Source organism: Bos indicus x Bos taurus, chromosome 12, assembly GCF_003369695.1.
Source record: "Bos indicus x Bos taurus breed Angus x Brahman F1 hybrid chromosome 12, Bos_hybrid_MaternalHap_v2.0, whole genome shotgun sequence".
Classification (NCBI taxonomy): domain Eukaryota; kingdom Metazoa; phylum Chordata; class Mammalia; order Artiodactyla; family Bovidae; genus Bos; species Bos indicus x Bos taurus.
Window position 1 is genome coordinate 20,967,856 of NC_040087.1, and position 26,589 is coordinate 20,994,444.

General features: G+C 44.6%; 1 protein-coding gene across 2 annotated transcripts in view; it reads left to right on the forward strand.

Annotated features, from left to right (window-relative positions):
• WDFY2 (WD repeat and FYVE domain containing 2) overlaps window positions 1-26,589 on the forward strand; it is a 187,137-nt gene that overhangs the window by 155,695 nt on the left and 4,853 nt on the right. For both annotated transcript variants that reach the window (XM_027557317.1, XM_027557316.1), the window contains exons 7-10: window positions 5,288-5,414; window positions 19,789-19,894; window positions 24,763-24,864; window positions 25,726-25,856. In XM_027557317.1, coding sequence (XP_027413118.1) covers window positions 5,288-5,414; window positions 19,789-19,894; window positions 24,763-24,864; window positions 25,726-25,856 — 466 coding nt within the window. The remainder of the gene's footprint in view (window positions 1-5,287; window positions 5,415-19,788; window positions 19,895-24,762; window positions 24,865-25,725; window positions 25,857-26,589) is intronic.

Genomic DNA, 26,589 nt, shown 5'->3' on the forward strand with positions numbered 1-26,589 from the left:
TGGCAGGGGGTCAGCTGGAGGTCCCCTTGTGGATCTCAGGACGAGGTACAGCCTAGAGACTAGAGCAGGTCTACCTTTCCAGAAACACCCACCCCTGCAACCTGGAGGGAAGAGCAGTAACCGAAGGGTCCGTACTTTATTCAAGGACTCCCTTGGATGGCTCTCCTGCAGCCTTGCTTCACCCACGCAGCCTCACTGAGCAGGTGTGATTGGGACCCTCGTGGTGAGGTACCTGGTCATACTGGTAGACACACACCCGGCACTTGCGGGCCCTGACTTGTGACCCTCCACTTCGCCTGTAGCTTTTGAAAGATATATTGTCAGCCTCCAAAAATTAGTTCCCTAAGCATTTGGTACCATGTATTTAATTTCTAAGTGTTTATACTCTGATCTGGTGCCATGGTTGGGAATTTCTTCTCACTAAATCAGAATGGTGAATAGAGTTTTATGTATAAAAGTGTTCATCTTAGCAAAATTTATAATAGTGAAGAGTTGAAAAATCTAACAGTGAGTGAAATAAGGTGCATCCACATGCTGGAATATTATGCAGATTTACGGGAATGCCCTGGTAGTCCAGGGGCTAAGACTTCGAGCTTCTGATGCAGGGGACCCAGGTTCGATCCCTGGTCAGGGAGCTAGATCCCACATGCCACAACTAAGACCCGGCACAGCCAAATAAGTAAAAAGACACTTGTTTCACCATTAAAAAAAAAATTCCATTTATGAGAGTATATACTAGTATAGACAAAACCTTGGCTTTTAAGAGTGAATTCATGTATGTTCAGTTACTCACGTTAGTCACGCTGTGGAGAGCCAAGGCGGGGAGAAGCATACAATAAAACACTGGGTGGGATGGACAGAAATCTGGAGTGAAGTACAATCACATGGAATAAATGATTTTTTTCAATTAAAATATCAGAAACTCCGGAAACCCACAACCACTGCAGTTTTGGATCTGATTCTTCATCTTAGTTATAGGTCACGAAGGATGAGGAGAAGGGTCTGGGTGTGGACGGAGTGGGAGGTGTGCGTGTCTGCACTGCTCGGAAAGGTGGACTTGCTGAGGGTGGGTCACTCTCCCTGCTGGCAGAGGTGTCAGGCGGAAAGCCCTGCTGCTTATCCGGAGGTCTGTCTGCTGATAGAGGCAGTGGTCTTCTCAGAAGGAAGCTCCCACCCCAAGGTGCTCCTGAAGCTTCTGTCCTGAGGGTTCATTGCTCTCATGTCCTGTCCTCCCAGGCTCTGCCACTTACTTAATGGGCCAAGTGAGTAAACATTCACTGACCCTGTGTGCTACACTTGGTCGCTCAGTCGTGCCCGACTCTTTGTGACCCTTTGGTCTGCAGCCCACCAGGCTCCTCTGTCCATGGGATTTCTCAGGCAAGAATACTGGAGCTGGTTGCCATTTCCTCCTCCAGGGGATCTTCCCAACCCTGGGATCGAACCCAGGTCTCATATGTCTCCTGAGTTGCAGGTGGATTCTTTACCCACTGAGCCACGCGCTGTGCTTGAAGACAAAGATATAGGAGCGAAGTCTGCAGTGGGGACAGATTTGTAATCCAGCAGTTTGATCCAGTGCGTGATGACGGCAACAGAGCATGTGATGTGTCTCACCTAGATAGGAGTGTTGGGGGGAAGGCTTCCTGCAGGAGAGGGCCTTTGAGCTGCTCCTTGAAGAGGGTGGTAAAAGGTAGGACCTCTGCACTCCAGGCAGAGGGAGTAACCACGTCTTGTGAGAGAATGGCTCCACCAAACACCCTGTGTGTACATATTTCATCCTCAGAACTAACATTGTACATTTATGTTGGCGTAAAGTGTCTTGGGCTTCCCTGGTGGCGCAGATGGTAAAGAATCCGCCTGCAATGCAGGAAACCTGGGTTGGATCCCTGGGTTGGGAAGATCCCCTGGAGGAGGGCATGGCAACCCACTCCAGTATTCTTGCCTGGAGAATCCCATGGATAGAGGAGCCTGGAGGGCCACAGTCCAAGGAGTTGCATAGTCAGACATGACTGAGTGAGTCAGCACAGCACAGAGTGTCTTATTGGTTTGATTATATCCATAGAGCTTAGCACAGTGCCTGCCTTATAGAAGATGCTCAGCGCATGCCTGTTGAACTGATTTGAAGTGAATGCTGTGATTTTTTGATACAACTGATAAGCCAGCCTCCAAAAGAGATCCCGTTATAAGGCTGTTTACATAGAGATGGGATAGGAACACAAAGTGATTTTTATTATATCTCCCCAGTTGCATCCTGTTTCCTGTCTTGCAGCTTCTCCTTCCTTCTTTCCGACTCGTATTAAAGCCTGTGGTGTAACACTCTGAGCCCTGGGAGGGTCTGATGAATATGCTGCAACTTGCTTTAACCTGGTTATCTCTCTTCCTGCCTCCATTATCAAGAACTCCCCTCCCCTGCTCTGACTCCTTACAGCCTGATGTAATGTGGAAAAACTAGAGACTGACCTTATTTCTGAAATGTAGTTGATCTCATGATGGCTGCTGAGATAGCATGGGGACATGGTGGTCCCCGCTTTGGGCAGACTCCACGAAGGACGCCGTCGCCGCGACGGCCCAGATGAGGCCTCCTGCGCTGTCATCACAGCACGTGTTGATGGCGTGTTTCCCGTGTCCCGGGCACTGTTCATTCTAGGCGCTTCTATATGTTCACTCGGCTCTCGCAGGAGCAGACGAGCGCACGTGCTTCTACTCCGCCATCTTGAACCAATAACTCATTGAATCTTAACAAAAGTATTATCATCCCTCTTTTATGGATGAAGCTTCTGAGGCTCAAGAGTATTAAAACAACATCCCCGAGGTGCTGTTATTTGAATCTAGAATCTGGTTCCAGAGCCTTGGCACTTCTGATACTGGAAACAAACTTCAGTTTCTTCACCATCAACCATCCTTGTCCCACAGTCACCAGCAAAGAAGGCCCAAGGGCCTGCTTCTCATAGCACGGTGCTGGTCGGTGTTGGGGTGTACTGGTTAGGGGGAGCTAATGCTATCTATCACTTGGCACATAGAAAGCCCTATTTAAGTATTTCCATGTTTATTTGGACAGAACACACACAGCCCGGCCAATGACGTCTTTAATTAAATAAGCCAAGTAGATTTCTCGCACATGTGACAGTCCAGTGCAAGCGTTCCCATTCTTTTCTATATGGTGATTCAGGGTCCCAGGCTCCTTCCAGAATTTCTGTGTGCCCCAGGGTCTTGCAGTGCTCTGGGAGAAGTTTAAAGAGAAGGAGGAAAAGGGCCATCTAAACTGCCCAGGCCCGGAATGGATGCGTATGACTTCCACGTACTCTCTGGGTTCCCTTGCTGAGAACTGGTCACTGGTCCCCTAGATGCAAGAGGGGCTGGTACCTGGGTCCCTGCAGGACCACAGATTTCCAGGGAAAGCTGTATGTACAGAAGGGGGGATGTGGATTTCGGAAGACTGTTAGCTGACTCTGCCATGGATATTTAACAAAGTGAGTCACTTGAGTACAGTTGTGTGGGAATAAACATTTTGCACCATGGAATCCATATCCTGAAGTATTACATTCTCGGATACTGAAGGAAGGTTAAAAAGGAGGGGTACATAGCATTCGATAACGGGGAGAGAAGGCGAGTTATAAGGAGAAAATATTCAGCTTTCAAAGGCTTAAGTAAGCACAGCTGAGGAGTTCCAAATAAGATTTGTGGATACGAAAAAAAAAAAAAAAAGATTTCTTTTTCTTTTTTCACCCACGCTGTACGGCATGCGGGATCTTAGTTCCCCCAAGCAGGAATCAAACCTGTGCTCCCTGCAGTGGAAGCTCAGAGTCTTAACCACTGGACACCAGGGAAGTCCCGAAAAAAGATGTTTGTGTCTTCATTCATCTGCTCCTTCGTTCTTTCAACAGATACCACCAGAGCCTGCCTGCTGCTGGCTCTGTGCTTATTGTGGAGACGGCGGGTGGGGGCGAGGGGCGGGGGGAAGAGCAGGGGAGGGGGGAGGGGAGGGGAGATACAGAGGGTGGTCAGCACAGGTGTGCTGCTGGGAGTGGTGTGTGTTCTTACAGGGATAAGAATACATACAAGTGGCTTGTTGTGCAGGTACCAGAAGAAGCTATTAAGCATAATCTAGATAGTGGGTTTTTTTCTTTGTTTTTTCTTTTTTTTCCTTTCGATCTTGAAAAAATATCTCCTCAGACACTACATGAGAGAAACTTTCCTAAAAGCTTTTAGAGTGCAGTACTTCATTAGAACAGATTGATGATCTAAAGAAGAAAGTGTCAGATTCCAATAAATAAGAAGCAATTGTATGTTCTTTTGAGAATATAATGTTTTTCAATAAAAATGAGTAAAAAAATGAGTCTCACATTCTGAAGTATTCATAAGCTTTGTGCTCATCTTATCCAGAAGAAGTTGCTATTGTTCTTACTAGGCGAGGAGTTTGATTTATGGTGGGAACTGCTGGGGAAAAAGATCTGTTATAATATGTTACAGCCACGCCCCTGGAGCAATACTGATAGATGGCCGTCTGTGCTGCACACGATAGTGTGTGGAGCAGCCCTGTGTGCCTGGCCCGGTCGCCCTTACTGCACACGCGTGCAGCAGGCAGTGTTAAGCAGATATTAGCATCAATATTAGTGGTGGTCATCGTATGACCATCGTCCCCAGTTTACAGAGGAGGAAACTGTCGCTTGAAGATGTAAGTAATCTTCCCAGAACCTATAAGTTTAAATTCCCCAGGAGAGAAAATACATTTTAAATTCTGCCTAGCAACATCTGTATTCAAGAATTTTAAAACAAAAATAGCATGGTAAGAAACCATATTCCAATAAAAATTAATTTCAAAAGGAAAAGAAAAAAATCATTGCGCTTTTAAATTAAAGAATGAAAAATCTAATTGAATTTTTTAAAACCCCATTTACTTCTCATCTCCTGTTGGCGGGCTGAGGGGTAGGCAACAGCAGCTTGAAAAAATTTGGTTAATAGTTCCGGACAGTGCAATATTTTCCATGCTTAGAACCATGTCTTTTTTTTTTTGAAGGTCAATTAATTGCCTTTTTCATTTCCCTTTAGTTTTTACAGTGTTTGATTTTTATGGTACATTAAGTTTGGGGGAAAAGATGCACAAAGCGTGGGACTTTTATTCTTGGGGCCAATTTTTTTTTTTCTCTTTGGGGACTTAACTTGTTATTTTCAACAAAAGTGTATTATGTGCCAGGAACTGCCCTAGATCTGAACTCCCTTGCTCTCACAACTTGACGATGAATAGCGTTGTCACTCAGTGCTTCGTGGCCAGCTCTGTCTGTTCTCTCAGGTGGGGTGACTGCTCTCTGCTGGGACCCTGTCCAGCGGGTGTTGTTCTCGGGGAGCTCCGATCACTCTGTCATCATGTGGGACATCGGTGGGAGAAAAGGAACAGCCATCGAGCTCCAGGGACACAAGTAAGGCTGCTGGTGCTTTTTTATTTTATTTTATGCTTTTATTTCTGGCTGTGCTTCTCAGCTCGCAGGATCTGAGTTCCCCAACCAGCGATGGAACCTGCGCCCTCAGCAGTGAAAGCTTGTAGTCCTAACCACTGAACCACCGCCAGGGGATTCCCTGCTGGTGTTTTTACAAAGAACTCTGGGAGAGGACTCCAGGCTGAAAGCTAGAACGGAGGCATGCAAGCCAGTCTCCGTGCCCAGAGCTGAGCGTGGGAGTAACATGGCAGGGACGCAAATGGCCACTTTGATTTATATCTGTACGGAAATATGTTTATTTATTTATACACTATTTTAGTTCACAGATGATTTGAGAGTGCTTACCAAAAAGCCATAAAATAAAATAATGCCAGTAAAGAAGTAAAAGGCAAAAAGGAGGACCAGGGAGAAGACCATAAGAGTAAATGTTTGAGAGGAAGGGCAAAAAAAGAGCTTCAAAACACAAGCCTCGAAGTCCTACAGAATTTCTGTAATTGAGTTCAAATGTGGCTGCAAGATTACTGGCAGCTGAAGGAGAAAAGGAGCGATCATATCCTCACCTAGTACATTCTGTCCTTCCCCGGACAGTTCCTGAGAACTCGCCTTAATTCATATCAGACTGTTCTTCCTTAAGGGGTGGATTTCAGGAGGCCGAGGGGAACGGCAGAGAAAAGCTTAGTGCTGTTCCTGGGAGCAGTTCTCACACTTCGCCTGCTCAAGGAATCACTGAGGAAACTGCGAAGTAGATGCCTTGGCCCCGTCCTCTGAGGTCCTCACTGGTCTGGAGCTGAGGGCGCCGTGTCGTCACAGGCTCCCTGGGCAACTCTCTTGGGGACCCTTGGGCCTCACTGAGTCATCCTGCTTGTGCCGCCCACAGTGCCTGGAGGCCAAGCCTGATCCTGTGGCTGGAAAGAATCTTCTATCTGCTTTAGAACTCCAAAGCTAATCCGAATTGTTTTTAACTTTTAAAGTTTCCAGACATATTAAAGATGACTCTAATATCAACTTCCCTGAGCTGGCTGGTTTTAAGTGGCATTAGCTCTGCTTACAGATCTGTCTGGAAACACTAGTTTTAAAAACTTCTCCCTGGGATTTCCCTGGCAGTCCAGTGGTTAAGACGTCACCTTCCAACACCAGGGCTACAGGTTCTATTCCTGGTTGAAGGGATGAGATACTACATGCCTCATGGCCAAAAAGCCAAAGCATAAAAACAGAAGCAGTATTGTAATAAATTCAGTAAGGACTTTAAAAATGGTCCCCAGGGGGAAAAAAAAAAACTTTTAAAAGCAAACAAACTTCTCCTAAGTAGTTAAATTTATAGTTTGGAGTTATTAAATATGAGCTAATTCACTTTGGGGCTTCCCACATCGTTCAGTGGTAAAGAATCCGCCTACCAATGCCAGGGGCGCAGGTTTGACTACCTAAGCCTGGAAGATCCCCTGGAGTAGGAAATGGCAACCCACTCCAGTATTCCTGCCTGGAGAATCCCATGGACCGAGGAGCCTGGCAGGCTCCAGTGCATGGGATCACAAAGAGTCAGACACGAACGAGCACACACAGACACAATTCAATTTTGGAGGGCCTATGCACGGACCATTATTTTTTGCGTTAGAGTTCAGTTTTAGAGACATAGCTATTAAGCCCTTCTCTCCCACATGAGAGAACAGATCAGTTGTCTGGGGCTACACCTGGCTTGTGGAGCCACTGGGACCTCAGTATCAGGTCCTTAAAGGAACTGTTCCCTTCTGTTTCTCTCCATGACAAAGGGACACATATAGAGGTCACGTAGAAGGAACTGATGTCATCCATGTAAGTGAAGAAAAAGAAAAGCCAGATACAGCCCTGCCTCACAATGGGTTTAGTCGCGGTGGACTCGGAGACCCCACGGAAGAATACTGGAGAAGGGGCATGCCATTCCCTTCTCGAGGGCGTCTTCCCCACCGAGGGATTGAACCCAAGTCTCCTGCGTCTCCTGCATTGTCAGGCAGGTCCTTTACCTCTGTGCCACCTGGGAAGGCTTGTTTCATAACACACGGTTATTATTTAATCTGCCGAGTAATTCCTGCAACTTGGGCTCCTTCAGAGAAATAAAATACAGGCTTAGAATGAAGATCAGTAATGCTTGTTGGACTCATTCAGATTAGCTCATAATTAGCTTTATTTTTACGCAGTGGTTCATAAAGAGTGCTGGCAGGGCGAGGGTCAGTTCTCACCGCCAGCATCTCTGGGTGCGGCGTGTCCTCAGGCAACACGTGCTGGGAAACCTTCCAGTTGGGTAAGAAAGGAAAAGGCTATCAAGTGGAGATAGAGTCTCTCAGTCCCAGAATAATGAAACCTAAACGAATAGGTCTTCTAGTTTCTAAGACATACTGGCTTGGACGTTGAGAAAATGAAGCAGACTATCCTTGGAGTCCACCCTGACGTCCATCCTGGAGTCCACCCTGATAGGATATCACACCTTGGTGGGGCGGGCAGGCTGGTGAGATCCAGAGCTGCCAGGCAGAAGTGCCTTGAACAGGAATAGGAAGGCCTTGACCTGGTGTTTATTTAATTTAAATTTAGTAATAAGGTGGAGTGTGTGAGGGGCTCCTTGTCACCGGTCGCCTCAAAGGGGTTACCCTGTTGTCGCCGAAGCAGGCGAGATGCGCTTCCTCAGTGTCACTGAGTTCACTCTGTGAGAGCAGGTCTGACACCTGAGCTGGGGGAGGGGAGCACTGGAGCCACAGACAGGAGGAGCATGGGGCTCACAGAGAAGGGCCCAGGACGTGCGGCTGGAAGGACAAGGCCCACGTTCACAGCATCCGTTCCTTTGCCCTGAAAATTGACCACTGGATTCACGTTCAGTGATTCTTGTATTTGAGTAGCACCTAATTCAAGAAGGAAATGGCAGCCCACTCCAGTGTTCTTGCCTGGAGAATCCCAGGGACGGGGGAGCCTGGTGGGCTGCCGTCTATGGGGTCGCACAGAGTCAGATACGACTGAAGCGACTCAGCAGCAGCACCTAATATTTTGTCAAGGAGTTTTCAAAACACACAGACACCTCAGTTTAATCTTATAGTAACCCTGGGAAAGAGGGAGGTCAGATACCTTTTTTTTTTTTAATGAGAATATTGAGCTGTGGGCTTCCCAGGTGGTGCTAGTGGTAAAGAACCCGCCTGCCAGTGCAGGAGACATGAGACATAGATTTGGTCCCTGGGTTGGGAAGATCCCCTGGAGAAGGGCATGGCAACCCACTCCAGTATTCTTGCCTGGAGAATCCCACGGACAGAGGAGCCTGGCGGGCTACAGTCCATGGGGTCACAAAGAGTCAGACACGACTGAGGTGACTTAGCACACATGCACAAATAGAACTTCCATCCTCAAAGACCCCAAAGCTGGTAGCTTAGGACTCCCAGATCAGTGCAGTGGAGAAAGCTTCTGGAACCTTCTTTGTAGTCTGTGCTAGGCCCTGGCAGGGGGAAGTGGACATTGAATAACACACAGTCCCCACCACGCCCCACGGTGTTTTCTGTCACCATTCTACTCCAGAAGGCAAAGACTTTCTGCTTAGGTCTGAGGCTGCTCCTTGCTCGCCTACAATTCCTCATTTCCCTGCCTTCCCTCAGGGTGACTGTTGGCGGCCCGAGTTCCCATTCGTGGACCAAATCCTTGAGTTCGGGCACCGGGGAGAGCAGACGGAACCTGAGGCCCCCTGCCCCTTGTGGTGGGGAGACTCCCTTCCCCTCTTCTAGAGATGTCTAGCTGTGGTGTGGAGGGACAGCTCCCTATGGCTTCCATCCCAGGTTCTGAGCTTTCACACCATCCTTCGGTGGGGAAACGTGACATTTATGTAGTCAGTTTGATTTGATGTTTAAAAAAATCCCATCAAAGCAGAGAGAGCTTTAGCACAGGTAAGTGATTGATGACAGTGAAAATGTCTCCAAGTCCAAGGGAAAAAAGCTAAGAAAGTATATTTCTCTAGCACAGTATTATCTGCATTTGAAGCATTGTGGTACTTGTACTTCCTGGAGCAAGTGAAACATGAATCATGGGCAAGCTCTGTGGAAAGAAGGCAGAGACAAAGTTTTCCACTTTCAGGGACCAGTTACATTTTTTTGAGAATCAGTTACCAGTTAGATGGATATGATCGAAGCATAAACCTGGACATTTATTGTCCCAGGCCCACTTTATCAAATCTGATCAGGAGACTTGGACTTTTTATATTCTTCTATAGTATCTATCATTTCATGACCAGGTTTATGATCACATTTTTTCTTTCAAATAATGTTTTCTTAGGTCTCTGAGACTTGCTAGCAATTTAATTTAGTGGTAACTTGATTTGAAGCACATATAAGGAACTTGCCTGGTGGTCCAATGATTAGGACTCCATGCTTCCAATGCAAGGGGCCTGGGTTCAGTCTGTGGTCAGGGAACTAAGATCCCACATGCTTTGAGGCCAAGAAATAAATTTAATGAAGTTCCTTCATAACAGTGGGCCAACACTAGGGGCTAGATCGTGTGTTAAGCAGCTTTTTAAAAATGTGTATGTGTGCTCAGTCATGTCCGACTCTTTGTGACCCCATGGACTGTATCCCGCCAGGCTCCTCTGTCCTCGGGAGTCTCCAGGCAAGAATACTGGAGTGGGCCATTTCCTTCTCCAGGGGATCATCCCAAGCCAGGGATCGAGCCTGCGTCTCTTATGTCTCCTGCATTAGCAGGCAGGTCCTTTTACCAGCTGAGTCACCAGGGATAATAAAATAAAATTAAAAATGAAGCAGAGGCAAAGGTCTGCGTGGTCCCTTGTGGTGGATTTCCCCACCAAGACTGGGATACACAGACTGCCTGAGGCTCTGTCACACACGGCCTGTGTCTTTGCATCCTCTTTCCACAATCCCAGCTCAGGGTTTCTCTTTTCCTGCTCTTACCACGAGGAAGACTTTTGTTATCAGCCTTCTCAAACTCTTTTGGTAAAGCAATAGGCAATTCATCAATAAATGTGCACTGGGAGGATTTGTGCTTTTCTCTTGTATTGAAGTCACGAAAGGAAGTAACATTCTCGCCTTCAGCTTCTTCTGGGTTTGGAGGAGGAGATCAAGGATGAATACGTATGAAAGCTTTCTCTCCATGCCCATCTGAGATTTAGAAGCGCTTCTTACTGTCACTGTGGAGAGTTATTAGGGCCGATGGAAAGAGATGTTTTTTCTATTAACTATTTAGCTAAACACATAATAGATCAAAGTATTAGCAACTAGTGTTCTCATAGGAAAAAAAAAAGTTCTCACAGAGGGTAGAGTTCTCTCCTCTGTATAGGGTGGTGACTGAGAACTACCTCAGAGTCAGGCCAGGCTGTGTGTGAGGCAGCTCTTCAGCTGCAGGCTCTGTAGGCTTGGACAAGGCACCTCATCTCTCTGACCCTCAGTTTCCTCATCTCTAACATAAGTGTAATATGAACGAAAAGCCCTCAAAGGTTGTCAAAAACCGTAAATAATATAATGCATGTAAAATAATCAGCACAAGATTAAGGGGATATTAGTGACACTTGTTAACATCATTCTCATTAAGAAAAATGATAATAATCCATAAATCAAGCCTCCAGATAAGATGACTGTTTCTCTCTGATTGTGGTGGTGGTGGTGTAGTCGCTAAGTCTTGTCCGACTCTTACGACCCCATGGACTGTAGCCTGCCAGGTTCCTCTGTCCATGGGATTCTCCAGGCAAGAATGCTGGAGTGGATTGCCATTTCCTTCTCCACGGGATCTTTCCGACCCAGGAATCAAACCCAGGTCTCCTACATTCTTTACCAACTAAGCTATGAGGGAAACCCCCCAATTGTTGCATTTCCAGTGGAAATATTGCCACGTGCGCCTACTCCTTCTTTGCCTGATATGTTCAGCCGATGTTCACTTAGCTCTGTCTACAGACGAGACTTTGTATTGGGCTCTTAGGACCCAGAGGTGACTAAGAAAAACAGACCCTGCCTCTCTTGAGCTGCCCTGGATGTATGAAAACAAGGGAAAGGTGGACAGCTTGCCTTTGCACTAGGAAGTAGGTAGCCTCCTGATCTGGATCTCAGGAGATGAATAGGTTCTCAGAGTTCTTAGGATCAGACAGAACGGCAGGAACTCAGGACAGTGTTTTCAGGTACCTGGAGGCCTCTCAGTGTGACTTGCTCCCCGACCTCCCCTGCTCCTTGGTGGCAGTTGTGCTTTAGGTGATTTAGTCAGTCGTGTCTGACTCTTTGCGACCCCGTGGACTGTATGTAGCCCTCCAGGCTCCTCTGTGCATGGGATTCTCCAGGCAAGAATGCTGGAGTGGGTGGCCATTCTTTTCTCCATGGGATCTTCCCAACCCAGGGATCCCGAACCTGAGAGTCCTGCATTGGCAAGCAGGTTGTTTACTGACTGAGCCACCAGGGAAGCCACCCCTCTGGTCCTTGGAGGTTTGGAAAATTCATGAAGGTGGGAGTTTCAAATCTAAGAGCCTGAGATTTCTGGAAGTAGGTGCATAGCTGATTAGATTTCACCAAGTGGGCTGAGACTTTCCATACTTTGGACAGTTTCATTTCTTTGGTATACAGTTAAGCACCACCCCCTACTCTTCGGGGATGGAGGAGGACCTAAGCTGACATTTAGGTAGATGTTAGCCTGTGTCTGAAAATCTGCTCCTATAGAGAATATGAAGGCTTCGCTACCCTTTTCTCTTAAGAAGCATTAGACTCAGGACCAGCTTCAGGGCATGTGACCTCTGCAGTCGCACAAGGCCTCATGCTTAAAATGGCCCCACCCTTGGTTTAATGCTCTGCTGTCATTATCTTGTAATTCTTTTATTTTAACAAAGTGGGGTCTTTATACACTCATAAGAGCATTTGCAGTGCAGCCCACGGAATGCTCATTGATTAAATAATAACCAGTTTTAAGATGCTTTCTAGTATCAATGCTACATGATGCCAGATGAAACATGAGTGCAAGAGGAAGGTATCCTTCACTCTTTTATCACCCTGGATCTGTAAACCTGGGAATGTTTCCTCATCTTGTTTTTAATTGCAAGGTGGTTGTATTTTGAATCCTTAAATCAAGAAGCCCCGGAGCAGCTTTATTACAAGGCTTGGGATCCCGCATTCATCATTGTGTTCTTCTGTGTGGGAATATTAACAGGACTGGAGTCCCATAAATTATGTATCTCTTGCTGAATGTTGCTGCCAGCTATGAGTGGCAAAGCAGTTCCTTCTGTAGCTTATTTGGTTTTGCAAGATCATTGATATGTATCAAGGTGCCTTAACAAATGAATTGTAGTTCAGATCACTGGGTGGTTATGAGTCTGTTCAACTAGATGGATTTTCCTTCTTGCCCCTGAATGTCACAATGGCATCAGTCCATCCCCTGAAATGTATGAAGCATTAATCACAACCAGGAGAGATAGAAAATTGACTTTGTTTTTTAGTGAAAGATTTTATATTAGTCATTAATTAGTAAAGGAACTAGTAAGATATTACAGCCAGTTCAAAGGGAAATTCAAAGAGTAGAAACATGAAGAGGCAATGGAGAGTGCTGAAATGCATTTGTATTTTCACAACTGACTTCTTCCATGGGAGGAGCCGGGCATGGGGATTCATTGCATCTTCACTGGATAAGATTCATTTGCAATACTGTCAATTTCCTACAGTTTACAGAGTTATAAAATAGCACAATTAAAGATAATAACTCTGACTCCCACAGAGGCAGAAAACACAGAAGGATGTGTCAGATTACACTTGATATTCCATTGAAAAAGATACCCAGCAATCTCTTTTTACCCATTTCCAAGTTTTTGATCTGAGAGATCCTCCCCTCTTCTCACCTGTAATCATAATAATAAGATTATTCCTGGTCATAGAAAAACTGCTGGCCTCACAAAGTTTGACCTCATCATTTGCATTGGTGCAGTAAGAGTATTAATTAACCTATAGGCCATCTTAGTTGGCTTTGCAAATATGGAGATGTATGGTATTAAGCAACTATTAAGACCATGAAATTTACAAAAGTTTTTATAAGAAATCTTGGATTGGGCTTTTCAGAGCCTCTGTTATCTGCTATTCCACGGCTAGGTGGGCTGCCGTCTATGGGGTCGCACAGAATCAGACACGACTGAAGCGACTTAGCAGCAGCAGCAGGAAAACAAGCCCAAGAAAATCATCAGTGTTCACCTATAATACTTATAACTTTGGTTGAATTCTTTGAGGTTTTCAACATTTGCTAGTTTCTTGGCCTGGTAGCTTTCTTAACACCTGTAATGCCAGGACCCTGCAAACCAGGTACAGGACCAGTTTTCCTTTCGGGAAGCAGGACCACTTCCCAAGGCATTGGCCCCCTTAGTTGCTAAAGAGGCTACTCATAACTGTAGGTAAGGGCTTGGTTGCCCAGTGATATCCTGTGGATAGATTCTAATTAAACCTGTAAAATATTGCCATGAAAATCAAGGTGACAAAGTAACAGTTTCTGAATTCTGGGGGGTTTCTGAGAATTGGATATTATTCTTAAATGTTTAGATTTAGCTTACCAAAGCAGACTTTACTAAACTGTAGGTTCAGTTCAGTTCAGTTCAGTCGCTCAGTTGTGTCCGACTCTTTGCAACCCCATGAATTGCAGCACGCCAGGCCTCCCTGTCCATCACCATCTCCCGGAGTTCACTCAGACTCACGTCCATCAAGTCAGTGATGCCATCCAGCCATCTCATCCTCTGTCGTCCCCTTTTCCTCCTGCCCCCAATCCCTCCCAGCATCAGAGTCTTTTCTAATGAGTCAACTCTTCTCATGAGGTGGCCAAAGTACTGGAGTTTCAGCTTTAGCATCATTCCTTCCAAAGAACACCCAGGGCTGATCTTCTAGGTTAAGTAAGAGAAAAGGCATCCTCATAGATCAAAAAAGTAGAATGTTAAAACAACAGCAACAGTATTCTAGACAAATAACGCCAGTAAAATTTCCCTCTTCAGTTCATTTGGTCCTGTGTTGTTAATTCTTGTTCTGCTGGGTGTTGGTTTAGCAGTCTGCATTTGTAAATCCATTTACATCCAGACTAAAAAGAGTCCTGAAATCCAAGGAAATCCTGACTCAATCCATATCCCAGGGCATTTGTAAAGCCATCTACTTCCAGACTAAAAAAAGTCCTGAAATCCAAGGAAATCCTGACTCAGTCCACTATCCCAGTTTACAGACTAAGTTATGTCAGTCTAGTATTCTTTGCCTAAAGAATCTTTAAAATGCCAGTATTTAAAAGTACCTGGTGCATAGAATTGTTTTCCTCAAAATTCTGAGATTGTCCCTTCTGGCCTGTAGCTTGTGACAAAGCCTTCAGGCAAGCATCAAAATAATACAAATTTACCTGTAGATTATAGAAACTTAATGGATATTTTTTTACTGTGATAATATCAGAATTGAGAAGAGTGAAATTCTCTACTGATACTCCCTACATAACTATTTCCTGAGCAATTGATCAGTGTTTTCCCTGAAGGTAAAAGCATATTATGGACAGTGGAAGCATTGATAAAGCTCTAGGGTCTTGGCATGTAATATACAATCTCAGAAATATATTAATAATCTTTTAGCCATACTGACTTAACCTAGGGAAGACTAAGCATCTTCTCTGATCTGACAGCTCTTCCTATGCAACTCTTAGAATAGTAACACAGTAAACAAATTGATTTTTTTTTTTAATACCATCTCTATTTTTATGAGGCAAAGGAAACAGATCTGTAATTTTCCAGAACCCTGCTTGGAAATCTCAAAGATAGTTTTAGGTGTAAAAAGTATCTTAAACAATTTTTTCCCCCCAAAATATAGGGCTCAACCTGGGAAGGCAAAACCAAAATTATTGTCAAAGGATACTTATCTTTAGATACTTAAGACAGGAGCACAGGTGCCTAAAAAAAACAATACTTGGCTATCTATATAATCAGAGTAACAAGAAGACTTGGGAAATAAATACAGAAAACAGTACAGTCTTAAAGAATGTAGCTCTTTTTAAAAAGAGGGCCCTTGTTCTTCTTTTCATTCCTTAAATAATCAAGAACTTTTCAAATCAGCATAAAGCTGTGAAAAGGATTTTGGTGAGACAAAATCTCTGCTAGCTAGGCAGATTCTATAGAAGGTAAGGAATATCCTTTTGCATTGTAGTCCAAGGCATTAATCAGCAAACTAAGGAAGCAAGCCATCAAACCCAAGGGAATTATACCAAGATTTTAATGTATTTTGCAGCTTTTTTTTTTTTTTTTTTTAGACTCCCAAGTATTATAAATCAAAGCAAGCAAAATTCACTTTCCATGTTTTGTCCTTTATTTTTCTCTTTGATATTCTGGAACAAATTTATATTTTACTTTAAAATTGCCTTTTTCATTCAAGCTCTCTCAAAAGTATAAAATGGAGTTTTCCAGAGGCTACATGAGTGACATCATAATGCCCACAGAAAGAGATGAGTGTCTGGCTCTCTCCTGCTAAGCCAGACATTAGAAAGACTTGCATAGATATTAAACAATGCCATTTTGCCTTCAAAATATTTTGTTTTGGAAAATACATTTTTCCCAAAACATATGTTATTTGGTTAAAAGGGAATGGATTCATCATTGCTGTTTTCAGATTGATCAGTAGTTTAAAATTTTCTCAGATTGATTTCAAGTATATTGATAGTTGTTGTTCAGTTGCCTAGCCGTGTCCAACTCTTTGAGACTCCACAGACTGCAGCACGCCAGGCTCCCTGTCCCTCACCAGCTCCCAGAGTTTGCCCAAGCTCATGTCCACTGAACCAGTGATGCCATCCACCCATCTCATCCTCTGTCATCCCCTTCTCCTTCTGCCCTCAATCTTTCCCAGCATCAGGGTCTTTTCCAATGAGTCAACTCTTCACATCAGGTGGCCAGTTATATTGATAGTTACCATCAGGCCACTTATATTAATAGTTACCACTCACTTAAACTAAAGCTCTTTGGTGTCCTCAAATAAGACTTGAGAATGTAAAGGGGTCCTGAGACTAAAAAGTTTGAGAACCACTGCTTTAAAACTACTCTCTCGTTTTTTCCCCTCCCCAAAACTACAACACAGACACAGTTGTATTTCCTTCTCATCATTGCACCTGGCATCATCTCAGTCACCCATTTTAATTCTAGTAATTAACCAAAGTAACTAACTTATTTTGTAGAGAAGACTGGGAGGACAGAGGATATGGATAATTGAGAACTTTCCATCATAGGGAGCATCTTAGCACAGCTCATGAAACGTGACGTCAGCTTCTCCTGCAATGTACGTCACTTTTACATCCCTCTAAAATGGTAAAACAAAGGAACATGTTCATTTGACATGACTCATCTGCGTTATGTTGGGCTTCCCAGGCGGCACAGTGGTAAAGAATCCCCCTGCCAATGCAAAAGACGCAGGAGATGGGGGTTCAATCCCTGGGTTGGGAAGTAGGAAATGGCAACCTGCTCCAGTATTCTTGCCTGGAAAATTCCATGGACAGAGAAGCCTGGCAGGGCAACAGTCCATGGGGTCAAAAAGAGTTGGACGTGACTGAGCAGACACGTGCCTAAGTTACAGTCTCTGTGTAGCACATAAAAATAAGCAAACATATATAATCTTAAATATTATGCTGTACAGTTGAAATTTCAGTAACTTGTTTAGAAATGATCAAGACTTCCCTGGTGGTTCAGTGGTTAAGAATCCACCTTCTAAAGCAGTGGACACGAGTTCAATCCCTGGTTGGGGAACTAAGATCCCACATGCCAAGGGTTTACTGAGCCTTCAAGCCACAACTAGAAAGAAGCCTTAATGTTGCAAGGAAAGATTCTGAATGTCCTAAGGCCCGATGCAGCCAAAAATAAATAGATTAATTTTTTTTTAAAAAGAAAGAAATTATCCATTGTAGGTGTCTGGTGATTTACCAGTTAGCTCAACTTACTGTGATTCCATTGTAAATTACCCAAGATCTTGGGAATTATCTTTAAGTTGGTATGCTTAAAACATAACTGTTATCTAAAGTTTATGAGAAAAATTATTTAATTGAACATGCTTATTTTTCATAATCTTAAATATTATATAGGCATAATATTAGCTTATTTGACCACTTATCCTATATAAATTTAGAAGAAATCAACCCAAGTAAAGCAAAATGTACATTTGCATTATATTTAACATTAACAAAGCCAGAAAAAGACATGGCTGTGTTTTGAAACTCATCACACTAGTCATTTGCCAAAGAGTTAGTTTTGTGAACTTGGGAGTCTTAAAATATCACTGAGTTAGATAGTATTTTCTGTAAAATAATTTTTATTTTTAAGCCTAGTAAATTTAAAGCTTTAGGGATTTAATTTCCTTATTTTCTGTGAAGTTCAGAAATATTCAATTTATATAAACATTTGTTTATCTTTATAAGCAAGTGCTTATAATTTAACAGGTACCATAATCTAATTTATTGGCACCTTCAGAAATAGGAAAGTGTTCCATACACAAGAGGTAAACACCCCCTGAATTTCAGACACAGGCACACAGAGCTTAACAGCTTCAGTCCTACAACTGGAGGCACAAGTCAAAAGAAAACACAAACACACACACACACAAAATCACCAATCCACATTTCACAGAGTTATTCTCCTTCCCAGTGAGCACAGAATTCTCAATTAATTTGAGCTCAAAACAGAAGAATATTCAAACAAAAACCGCCAAGAAGCCAGACTCCCCATTCTTTATCTCCCAAAGTGGAGTAGATCTCTGTCATCTTTTGGTGGTGGTCACTAAATTGTCAGACCCTTAAACTGGATTCCCCACCAAGAGGGAAAAATTTGTCAGCCATGTACGAACCAGAAAGAAAAATAAGACACAAACTGAGGGAAGAGGGCATGAGAACTAGAGAGAGACACTCAGTGAACTCAAGTCTGTTGCTGCTGTGGATTCACCCCGGGAGCCGTGCTGGCGCCTCGAGTCTTAGGCAGCACAGTTACCTGGCTCCATCAGGTGCCCGATGACCTTACAAATATAACATGAACAGATGGCACAGATTTTATTTAATTGATAATTAAGGAACCAGTACGATTATAAGTAGTTCAACAGCTTTTTTCCTTAAGTGTTGGTAATTGACAGAGACCACCTCTTCTTGGGGCCTTAGCATCTCACATGAGCATTTTAAAAACTCGAACTATGGTTGATTTATCATGTTGTGTTAGTTTTAGATATACAGCAAAGTGATCCAGTTATACATATACGTATATTTGTTGTTGTTTAGTCGATAAGTTGTGTTCCACTCTTTTGCAACCCCATGGACTGTAGCCCACCAGGCTCCTCTGCCCACAAGATTTCCTTGGCAGGAATACTGGAGAGGGTTGCCGTTTCCTTCTCCAGGGATCTTCCCAACCCAGGGATCAAAGCAGCATCTCCTGCGTTGGCCAGCAGGTTCTTTACCACTGAACCATTGCTGCTGCTGCTGCTAAGTCACTTCAGTCGTGTCCGACTCTGTGCGACCCCATAGATGGCAGCCCACCAGGCTCCCCCGTCCCTGGGATTCTCCAGGCAAGAACACTGGAGTGGGTTGCCATTTCCTTCTCCAATGCATGAAAGTGAAAAGTGAAAGGGAAGTCGCTCAGTCGTGTCTGACCCTCAGCAACCCCATGGACTGCAGCCTTCCAGGCTCCTCCATCCATGGGATTTTCCAGGCAAGAGTACTGGAGTGGGGTGCCATTGCCTTCTCCGAGAGAAGTATATATATATATACCATGTGCTATACAGTAAATCCTTGTTGTTTATTTTATATGTAGTGGTGTGTATCTGCTAACCCCATAATCATAATTTATCCCTTCTCCACTTGCCCCTTTGAACATAAATCACAGCAATATTTTCTTAGTCAGTGTCCCAAGGCCAAAGAAATGAAAGCAAAATAAGCAAATGGACCTAATCAAATTTACAAGCTTTTGCACAGTAAAGGAAACCATCAATAAAACGGAAGCACAACCTATGGAACGGGAGAAAATATTTGCAAAAGATGCAATCAACAGAGGCTTCATTTCCCAAATATACAAACACCTCAGACAATGCAACATCAGAAAACAAACAACCCAATCCAAAAAATGGCAGAAGACCTAAGTAGGCATTTCTCCAGAGAAGACCTACAGATGGCCAACAGGCACATGAAAAGATGTTCAACATCGCTAATTATTAAAGGAGCATTTTGACTAATTTTAAATGTTGCAAATCTCAAGTACTCTCCCAACGTTAGCATGTGGACCATTCCATTCCGGTCTCCAAGGTCTGCTCTTGGGTGCCACTCAGGGGTGAGCCTGCACGAGACTCACCGCCAGGCTTCCTGCCCTCAGGGCTCTCCCTGCCCTCGGAACCGTCACTGACTCTTCTTGCTTCTTCGGCAGTGACAAAGTCCAGGCCCTGTCCTATGCCCAGCACACGCGGCAGCTCATCTCCTGTGGTGGTGATGGTGGGATCGTGGTCTGGAACATGGACGTGGAGAGGCAGGAGGTAGGTTCACAGAAGGCTCGAGCCACCCTTCCATGGCCACCAGGCTGGGCTCTGCACCTCCGACTCCGCTGAGGAATGCCTCAGCCTCCCCTCCTGCTCACTTTCTTTCTTTTTTTTTTCCGGTTGTGCTGGGTCTTCGTTGCTGTGTAAGCTTTTCTCTAGTTGCGTCTAGCTGGGGCTACTCTCTACTTATTGTGCGCGGGCTTCTCATTGCAGCGGCTTCTCTTGTGGAGCGTGGGCTATAGGGCACTCAGGCTTTGGTAGTTGCGGGACTCGGGCTCTAGAGCACAGGCTCAGCGGTTGTGGTGCACACAGGGGCTTAGTTGCTCTGCCGCATGTGGGATGTTCCTAGACCAGGGATCGAACCCCTGTCTCCTGCATGGGCAGGCAGATTCTTTACCACTGAACCACCAGGGAAGCCCACTTTTTTCTTTGAGAAAACCATGAAAATAAGACATGTTATGTCAGAAAATCAGAAAAACAATAATAGTAAAATAAAATACAATTCTAGTATGAAAGGAGCTTCCTTTTATAAGCCCCTCACAAAGTTGCACATAATACTCATACAGTGGAGATTCGTAAGGAGGCTGAGACTAAGCTGTTTAGACTTCAAATCTGTTGCATGATTTACAAGTTCAGAGGAGAAGAAAGATTTATTTTCAGGTAATTACAGCCGTTCGGCTTAAAGTGCACTATGAAAGCAGACAACTTGGCCCTTTATGTTATTGGGGGAAATGGCGGCTGGTGTGTGAGAAGTGGTATTTGATGAAGAATCCTAGTTTGGTATTAATAGAAATATTAGAGATAATTTTTTGTTTTTATGAGTCATATTCTAAACAGTTCTCCAGATATAAATATTTTTTATTTATAAAAATTTGTCATTTTTAAGCATTTATTTAAGTTTTGTCGTAACATTCTTTTTTCTTTTTTTCATTTACTATTTACACAATTTTTTATTGAGATAAAATTTACAGAACATAAATTTTGCCAATTTAACCATAACATTCTTTTTTCGATGAATTTGCTTTTTCATCGTTCAGCATCATAACAGCTGGTTTGTTTACTGAACGTCCCCTTTGACAAGTACTTTGAAGTTAACCATTTTCTCATTTCCCTAGATTAATGCTGGGTAAATTTTCCCTTTGACCATGTGTATTCTAATCTGTGTCCTCAAAGGATACAAGAATTAGAAGAGCAACACTTTAAAAATTAAACAAAGGCCATTTCCCAACTTCTTTCCACAGCCTCACCCCAGTCTCATTTCAAGAGAGTCATTGCCGTTACCCACAATGCTGTGCCTTTCAAATGCCAGTAATTAAATGCTTAAGAAGATTAAAGTTTGATTTGCTCAAACTGTAAATCCACAGGAGTTCTATTAGTAACTAATTAAAATGATCCTTTCAGTCAGGAAGTGAGGAATAGTGGATTATTGCTTTTGAAAATACAATCTGGCCCTATTGGCATAAAGACAGTGTGTGCCGGCCAGGTGCATGGCGGCCTGCTTTGGGTGAGGGACAGTCACGCCCGGTGTGCCCAGGCTTCTTCCCAGGCCTGACTGACCAGACCCGGGGAGGGGAGCCGCTGGGCTCGTTTCCCTGTGTGCACACAGCCTCTGCCCTCGGTAGACAGAAGTCCAAGGAGGATACCAGTGCACTCTCCAGAGAAGGAGACCAGGCGGTCGGTCGGTGGGCAGTCCTTGGAGCCATCTTGCTCCAGTGATGCCTTTTGACATGCAGATATACGGGCACTTGGTACTTGTTGACTATTGTAAATCTTCTCGAGTGATTTAAAGCTCTAACTGAGCGGTGGTGATGGTCGCATCCATCTTTCGCGAGTGTCATATATGATAAGCGTGCAGCCTCCCAGGTGTGTCCGTGGGGCTGCCTACCTGTGGCAGGTGCCGTGTGGCGCCCAGCTCGGGAAGCCTGAGATGTAATGAAGCTGTCCCTGACCCGAAGGGCTGGTAGCCTTTCTGGAAGAAAAGACGTGGAGGGGAAAGCTTCCGAAAACGATTCGATGGTATAAATAAATCAACCACAGTTGATAGAGCATCAGAGCTGGGGCTTGTCACCATCAGCTCACCTTCCAGCGAAGGGTTGTGGCGAGAGAGAGAGAGAGCACTCTGACCAAGACGAAACAGGAGTGGTCACATGCAGAGCAATGGACGCAGAGCAGATGGGGTGGCAGCCCTGAGGGCGGGCAGGTGGGAGAAGGCCTTGAGTGGCTGAACACAGATCTGTTTGACATCTTGATGTAGGTTAAACGTGTGTTTATACATTTAACAAAATCTGATTTTTTTACAATTTTATTATTTTTTTAAGTATATATAATACACGTTCTTTGTAGAAAAATTACAGTGCTCGTTAACAAAGAGAATATCAGTTACTCAGGGTTGCTGCTGAGTCGCTAAGTCATATCCCATGCTATTGCAACCCCATGGACTGTAACCTGCCCGGGCTCCTCTGTCCATGGGATTTCCTGGGCAAGAACACTGGAGTGGGTTGCCATTTCCTTCTCCAGGGAATCTTCCCCACCCAGGGACTGAAGAATCTAGTGGATTCTTTACGGCTTGGCCACTGGGGAAGCCCATCCATGATATCACCACCCAGAAATATCACTCTTCACATACTGGCAAACATCCCTTCTTACATTTTTCTCTGCAGATACACATGTTAGATTTTTCTTTTTTTGACGAAAAAGAGAATCATATTACACATGCTGATTTTTCCCCCCTTTTCAGAGCCCTACTCTCAGCTCCCTCCTCTTAGACACCCACTAACATATTTTATACACATCCTAAACCTGCATGCTTCCTTGTAAAATATGGGTGTGTGTGTGTGTGTTGTAAATCTTCCTTATTTTCCTACATCATAACTGTTCTGAAAAATCACAATATAGATAAGTCTTTTAGGGGTAAACTGTTGTCTTAAGCTAAGAAACTTTGTATTATTTTATTGATCTGTCTTTACATGAATTAGGGCATGAAAATTACCAAGCAAGTTGAAACTTACTTCTTTCCCTCAGGTTTTTTTTTTTTTTTTAATGTATTATCATTCTTTCTGTATCCTTGTCATTGCACTCTGCATTTTTAATTTTTTCGGTCATGCCGTACACCTTGTGGGATCTTACTTCCCTATCAGGGATATGACTCAGGCCCACTGCATTGGAAGCTCGTAGTCTTAACTACTGGACCACCAGGGAAGTCCCTTTTCCTCAGTTTTAATAAAATAAATAAACTTTCTTAAAGTGTCACCTTTTTGCTTTCTTTTTTTTCCTCCTGAGAAAATATATAGCTTTAGGTTTGTTTCTGCTTAAAGCTAGGGGAGAACTTCCCCAGGTTCAGTTCCTGGTCCTGGAAGATTTCACGTGCCATGGGGCGACTAAGCCTGTGCACCACAACTATTGAGTCTGCGCTCTAGGGCTGGTGTGGAGAAGGCAATGGCACCCCTCTCCAGTACTCTTGCCTGGAAAATCCCATGGATGGAGGAGCCTGGAAGGCTGCAGTCCATGGGGTCACTAAGAGTCGGACACCACTGAGCGACTTCACTTTCACTTTTCACTTTCATGCATTGGAGAAGGAAATGGCAACCCACTCCAGTGTTCTTTCCTGGAGAATCCCAGGGACAGGGGCTTGGTGGGCTGCCGTCTGTGGGGTCGCACAGAGTTGGACACGACTGAAGTGACTTAGCAGCAGCAGGGCTGGTGAGTTAACAACTACTGAAGCCCTAGAGTCTATGCTCAGCAACAAGAGAGTGGCCCCTGCTCGCTGCAACTAGAGAAAGCCTGTGCAAAGCAATGAAGACCCAGTGCACCCAAAAATAAATAAAGTAAATTTTTACAAAAGAATATAAGGATTCTTTTTAAAATAAAAAATAAAGGTAGGGAAATGGACTAACCTTGCTGACTCCGACATGACAGTGGGCTAGTGCTTTTTGAGTTCCCACTGTGGTCGGGTCCTGTCCCCCCAGCACATGTAGCTGCATGCCAGTGTAATAAGCAGATGTATATAATTGTACACAGAGAGAATATAATTGTGTATGATCAGAGTATGAGATAATTGCATATGATCAGAGACTGTGAGATAAAGTCCTAAACCAACATAGCTGTCTGTGGTGTGGCCTCTACATCCAACCCCTCCAGCCTCAGCCCTTTACACCCTCTCCCACCCCCAGCCCTTCTCTCCTCACCCCTACACTGCGCTCCAGCCATCCTGCCCTTCTCTCAGCCCTGCCCTCTTTCAGCCCCGTGTGCCTGGCCTCCTGTCATCCATCCCCAGATCTCAGCTTATTATCATTTGTCAGAGACAAGTCCTGAACCCCAGCCTAGATCATCCTGTTCTCATAGCACTCTGTGCTTCTCTGTCTCTGACCTTTGATCCTTCTACTGTTTCACATAATGAAAGTGAAAGTGAAGTCACTCAGTCGTGTCCAACTCTTTGCAACCCCATGGACTGTAGCCTACCAGGCTTCTCCATCCATGGGATTTTCCAGGCAAGAGTACTGGAGTGGGTTGCCATTTTCTTCTCCAGGAGATCTTCCCAACCCAGGGATTGAACCCGGATCTCCCGCATTGTAGGCAGACGCTTTACAGTCTGAGCCACCAGGGAAATTAACTACTATTAATATGATTATCATGTTTCATCTTCCCTGATAAATTACAAGCTCCATGATGTTAAATTCTTTTTCTTCCCCACTACATCCCCAGGACCTGACACGTCACGAGGCATTCAGTAAATATTTTTTAAATGATTGAGAAATCACATGTGTTTCTTAGAGACACATCCTGACTGCGTAAGTTTCAGCAGTGTCGATGCTTCCTCGATCCTCACTGCTTCTCACTGTCATCTGTTGTGTGCTTTGTTTGGCAAGACCCCTGAATGGTTGGACAGTGATTCCTGCCAGAAGTGCGATCAGCCTTTTTTCTGGAACTTCAAGCAAATGTGGGACAGTAAGAAAATCGGCCTGAGACAGGTGGGTGATATGCTTGCTTCATCAAAACGTTATCACCTAGAAATAACTTTACCTTGTGATCTTGGAAGAAATAACACCCCTGGGTGGGAGCTGTGATGGGGGTAAGTTATTCTCTTGGAGTCACTTTCTGCTGAATTTATTCCCTTTCTCTACTGAAGCTCATTCCTACTGGATTTAGTTTCTGTAGTGACTTGTTCCCAGTAGTTAAGTGATATGATTTTAGAATTCTAGTGGCATCTAGTGAAATATACCTTAAAATTAGAGGGGCCGAGCTTAGCTCAAATGGTACCAAACCATGAAATTATGTAAGTGATACTTATTTCTCTTTAATTTCACTTTCGTTCCTTCCATCTTAGTTTTAGTTATTTAGATCTACTTATAAGACAGCATTTTCAGCCTGATTCTATGGTTGGGTTTGGTCTGCCCCCCGAGGAAATCAAATGCCAGTCCACCCAGCTTGAGCACGGCCAACATGTAGACAGTGAATTGAGCCTGGTTTCATCCCAGTTCTTCTTCGCCGAACAGCGTGATCTCTGGAGGTGGCACTTCCTCCGTAAACCCTCCGCACACCCGACACCATTAAGATAACCCAACTGGGGGAGGTTCACATTGATGATAACTGGAAAGAACCAAGACTGGGGAAAGGGGCGCTTGGGGCCGTGGCACAATCAGATTTACTTCCTAAACAGTCCTCATTCTGAGTAAACAGAATCCAAGAAGAAGAGCCTCTGGCACGCGCTTCCAGTGGGCTGGGGCCCTCCCGTTGAGCATCCGCACCTGGAGGCTGTGGGTCACACCTGGGCGTACCTGGCGCAGCGGAGGCGCACAGGCGCAGTTGAGCACGTTTTCTCTTCCCTCCAGCACCACTGCCGCAAGTGCGGGAAGGCGGTCTGCGGCAAGTGCAGCTCCAAGCGCTCCCCGATCCCGCTGATGGGCTTCGAGTTTGAAGTGAGGGTGTGTGACAGCTGCCACGAGGCCATCACAGATGAGGAGTAAGTCACAGCAGCCTGCGGAATTGTCGAGGTTAAGGGACGAGGGCAACCCGAACGCTGCACCGAGCCCCGCAGCCATGAATAATGGCACCCTGGTTTCTGGTGGTTTCCAATATGGACCGTGGCAGGTGGGCAAAGCCCTCCTTTCCATCAGGAGGTGGTATCCTCTTGTGAGGCAGGAGGAGAGAGTGCAGCGCTGAGAAATCATCTCTGTGCTGTTGTTAATCCCAGGGGTGTGTGCATTGAAAATAGATGTTCTTGGAGGAAATCCTCTGCCTGCTCATTTACTGGAGAATTGCCCGGGAATACAGGAGCCTGAGCTTCACTGTTAGCCGGAGCTGGTATCTTTGCAGGAGCGAATAAGCCCACGGGCCCCAGAGGTTTTATTTTCCAGAAAAAGCCAAGTCTCTTCTCCTCAGAGTCTTGTACCACCAGTTGCCCAGCTGCTGAATCTTGCTGGTTGGCCTTGCCCAATAACCCAGAACCTGAGATTACAGTGCTTTTTTTTTGGTGGGGGATGGGGGGTGCAGATCCATGTTGCCTTTTTCTTTTCTTTCTTTAACATTTAAAAAATTTTCTTGGCCATGCTGCACAGCACTTGGGTTATTAGTTTCCCAACCAAGTATCGAACCCTCACCTCTCCCATTGGATGCTCAGATTTTTAACCACTGGACTACCAGGAAAGACTCCATGTTATCTTTTTAATGTTAGCTGTTGCAAACTGCCTTCCATG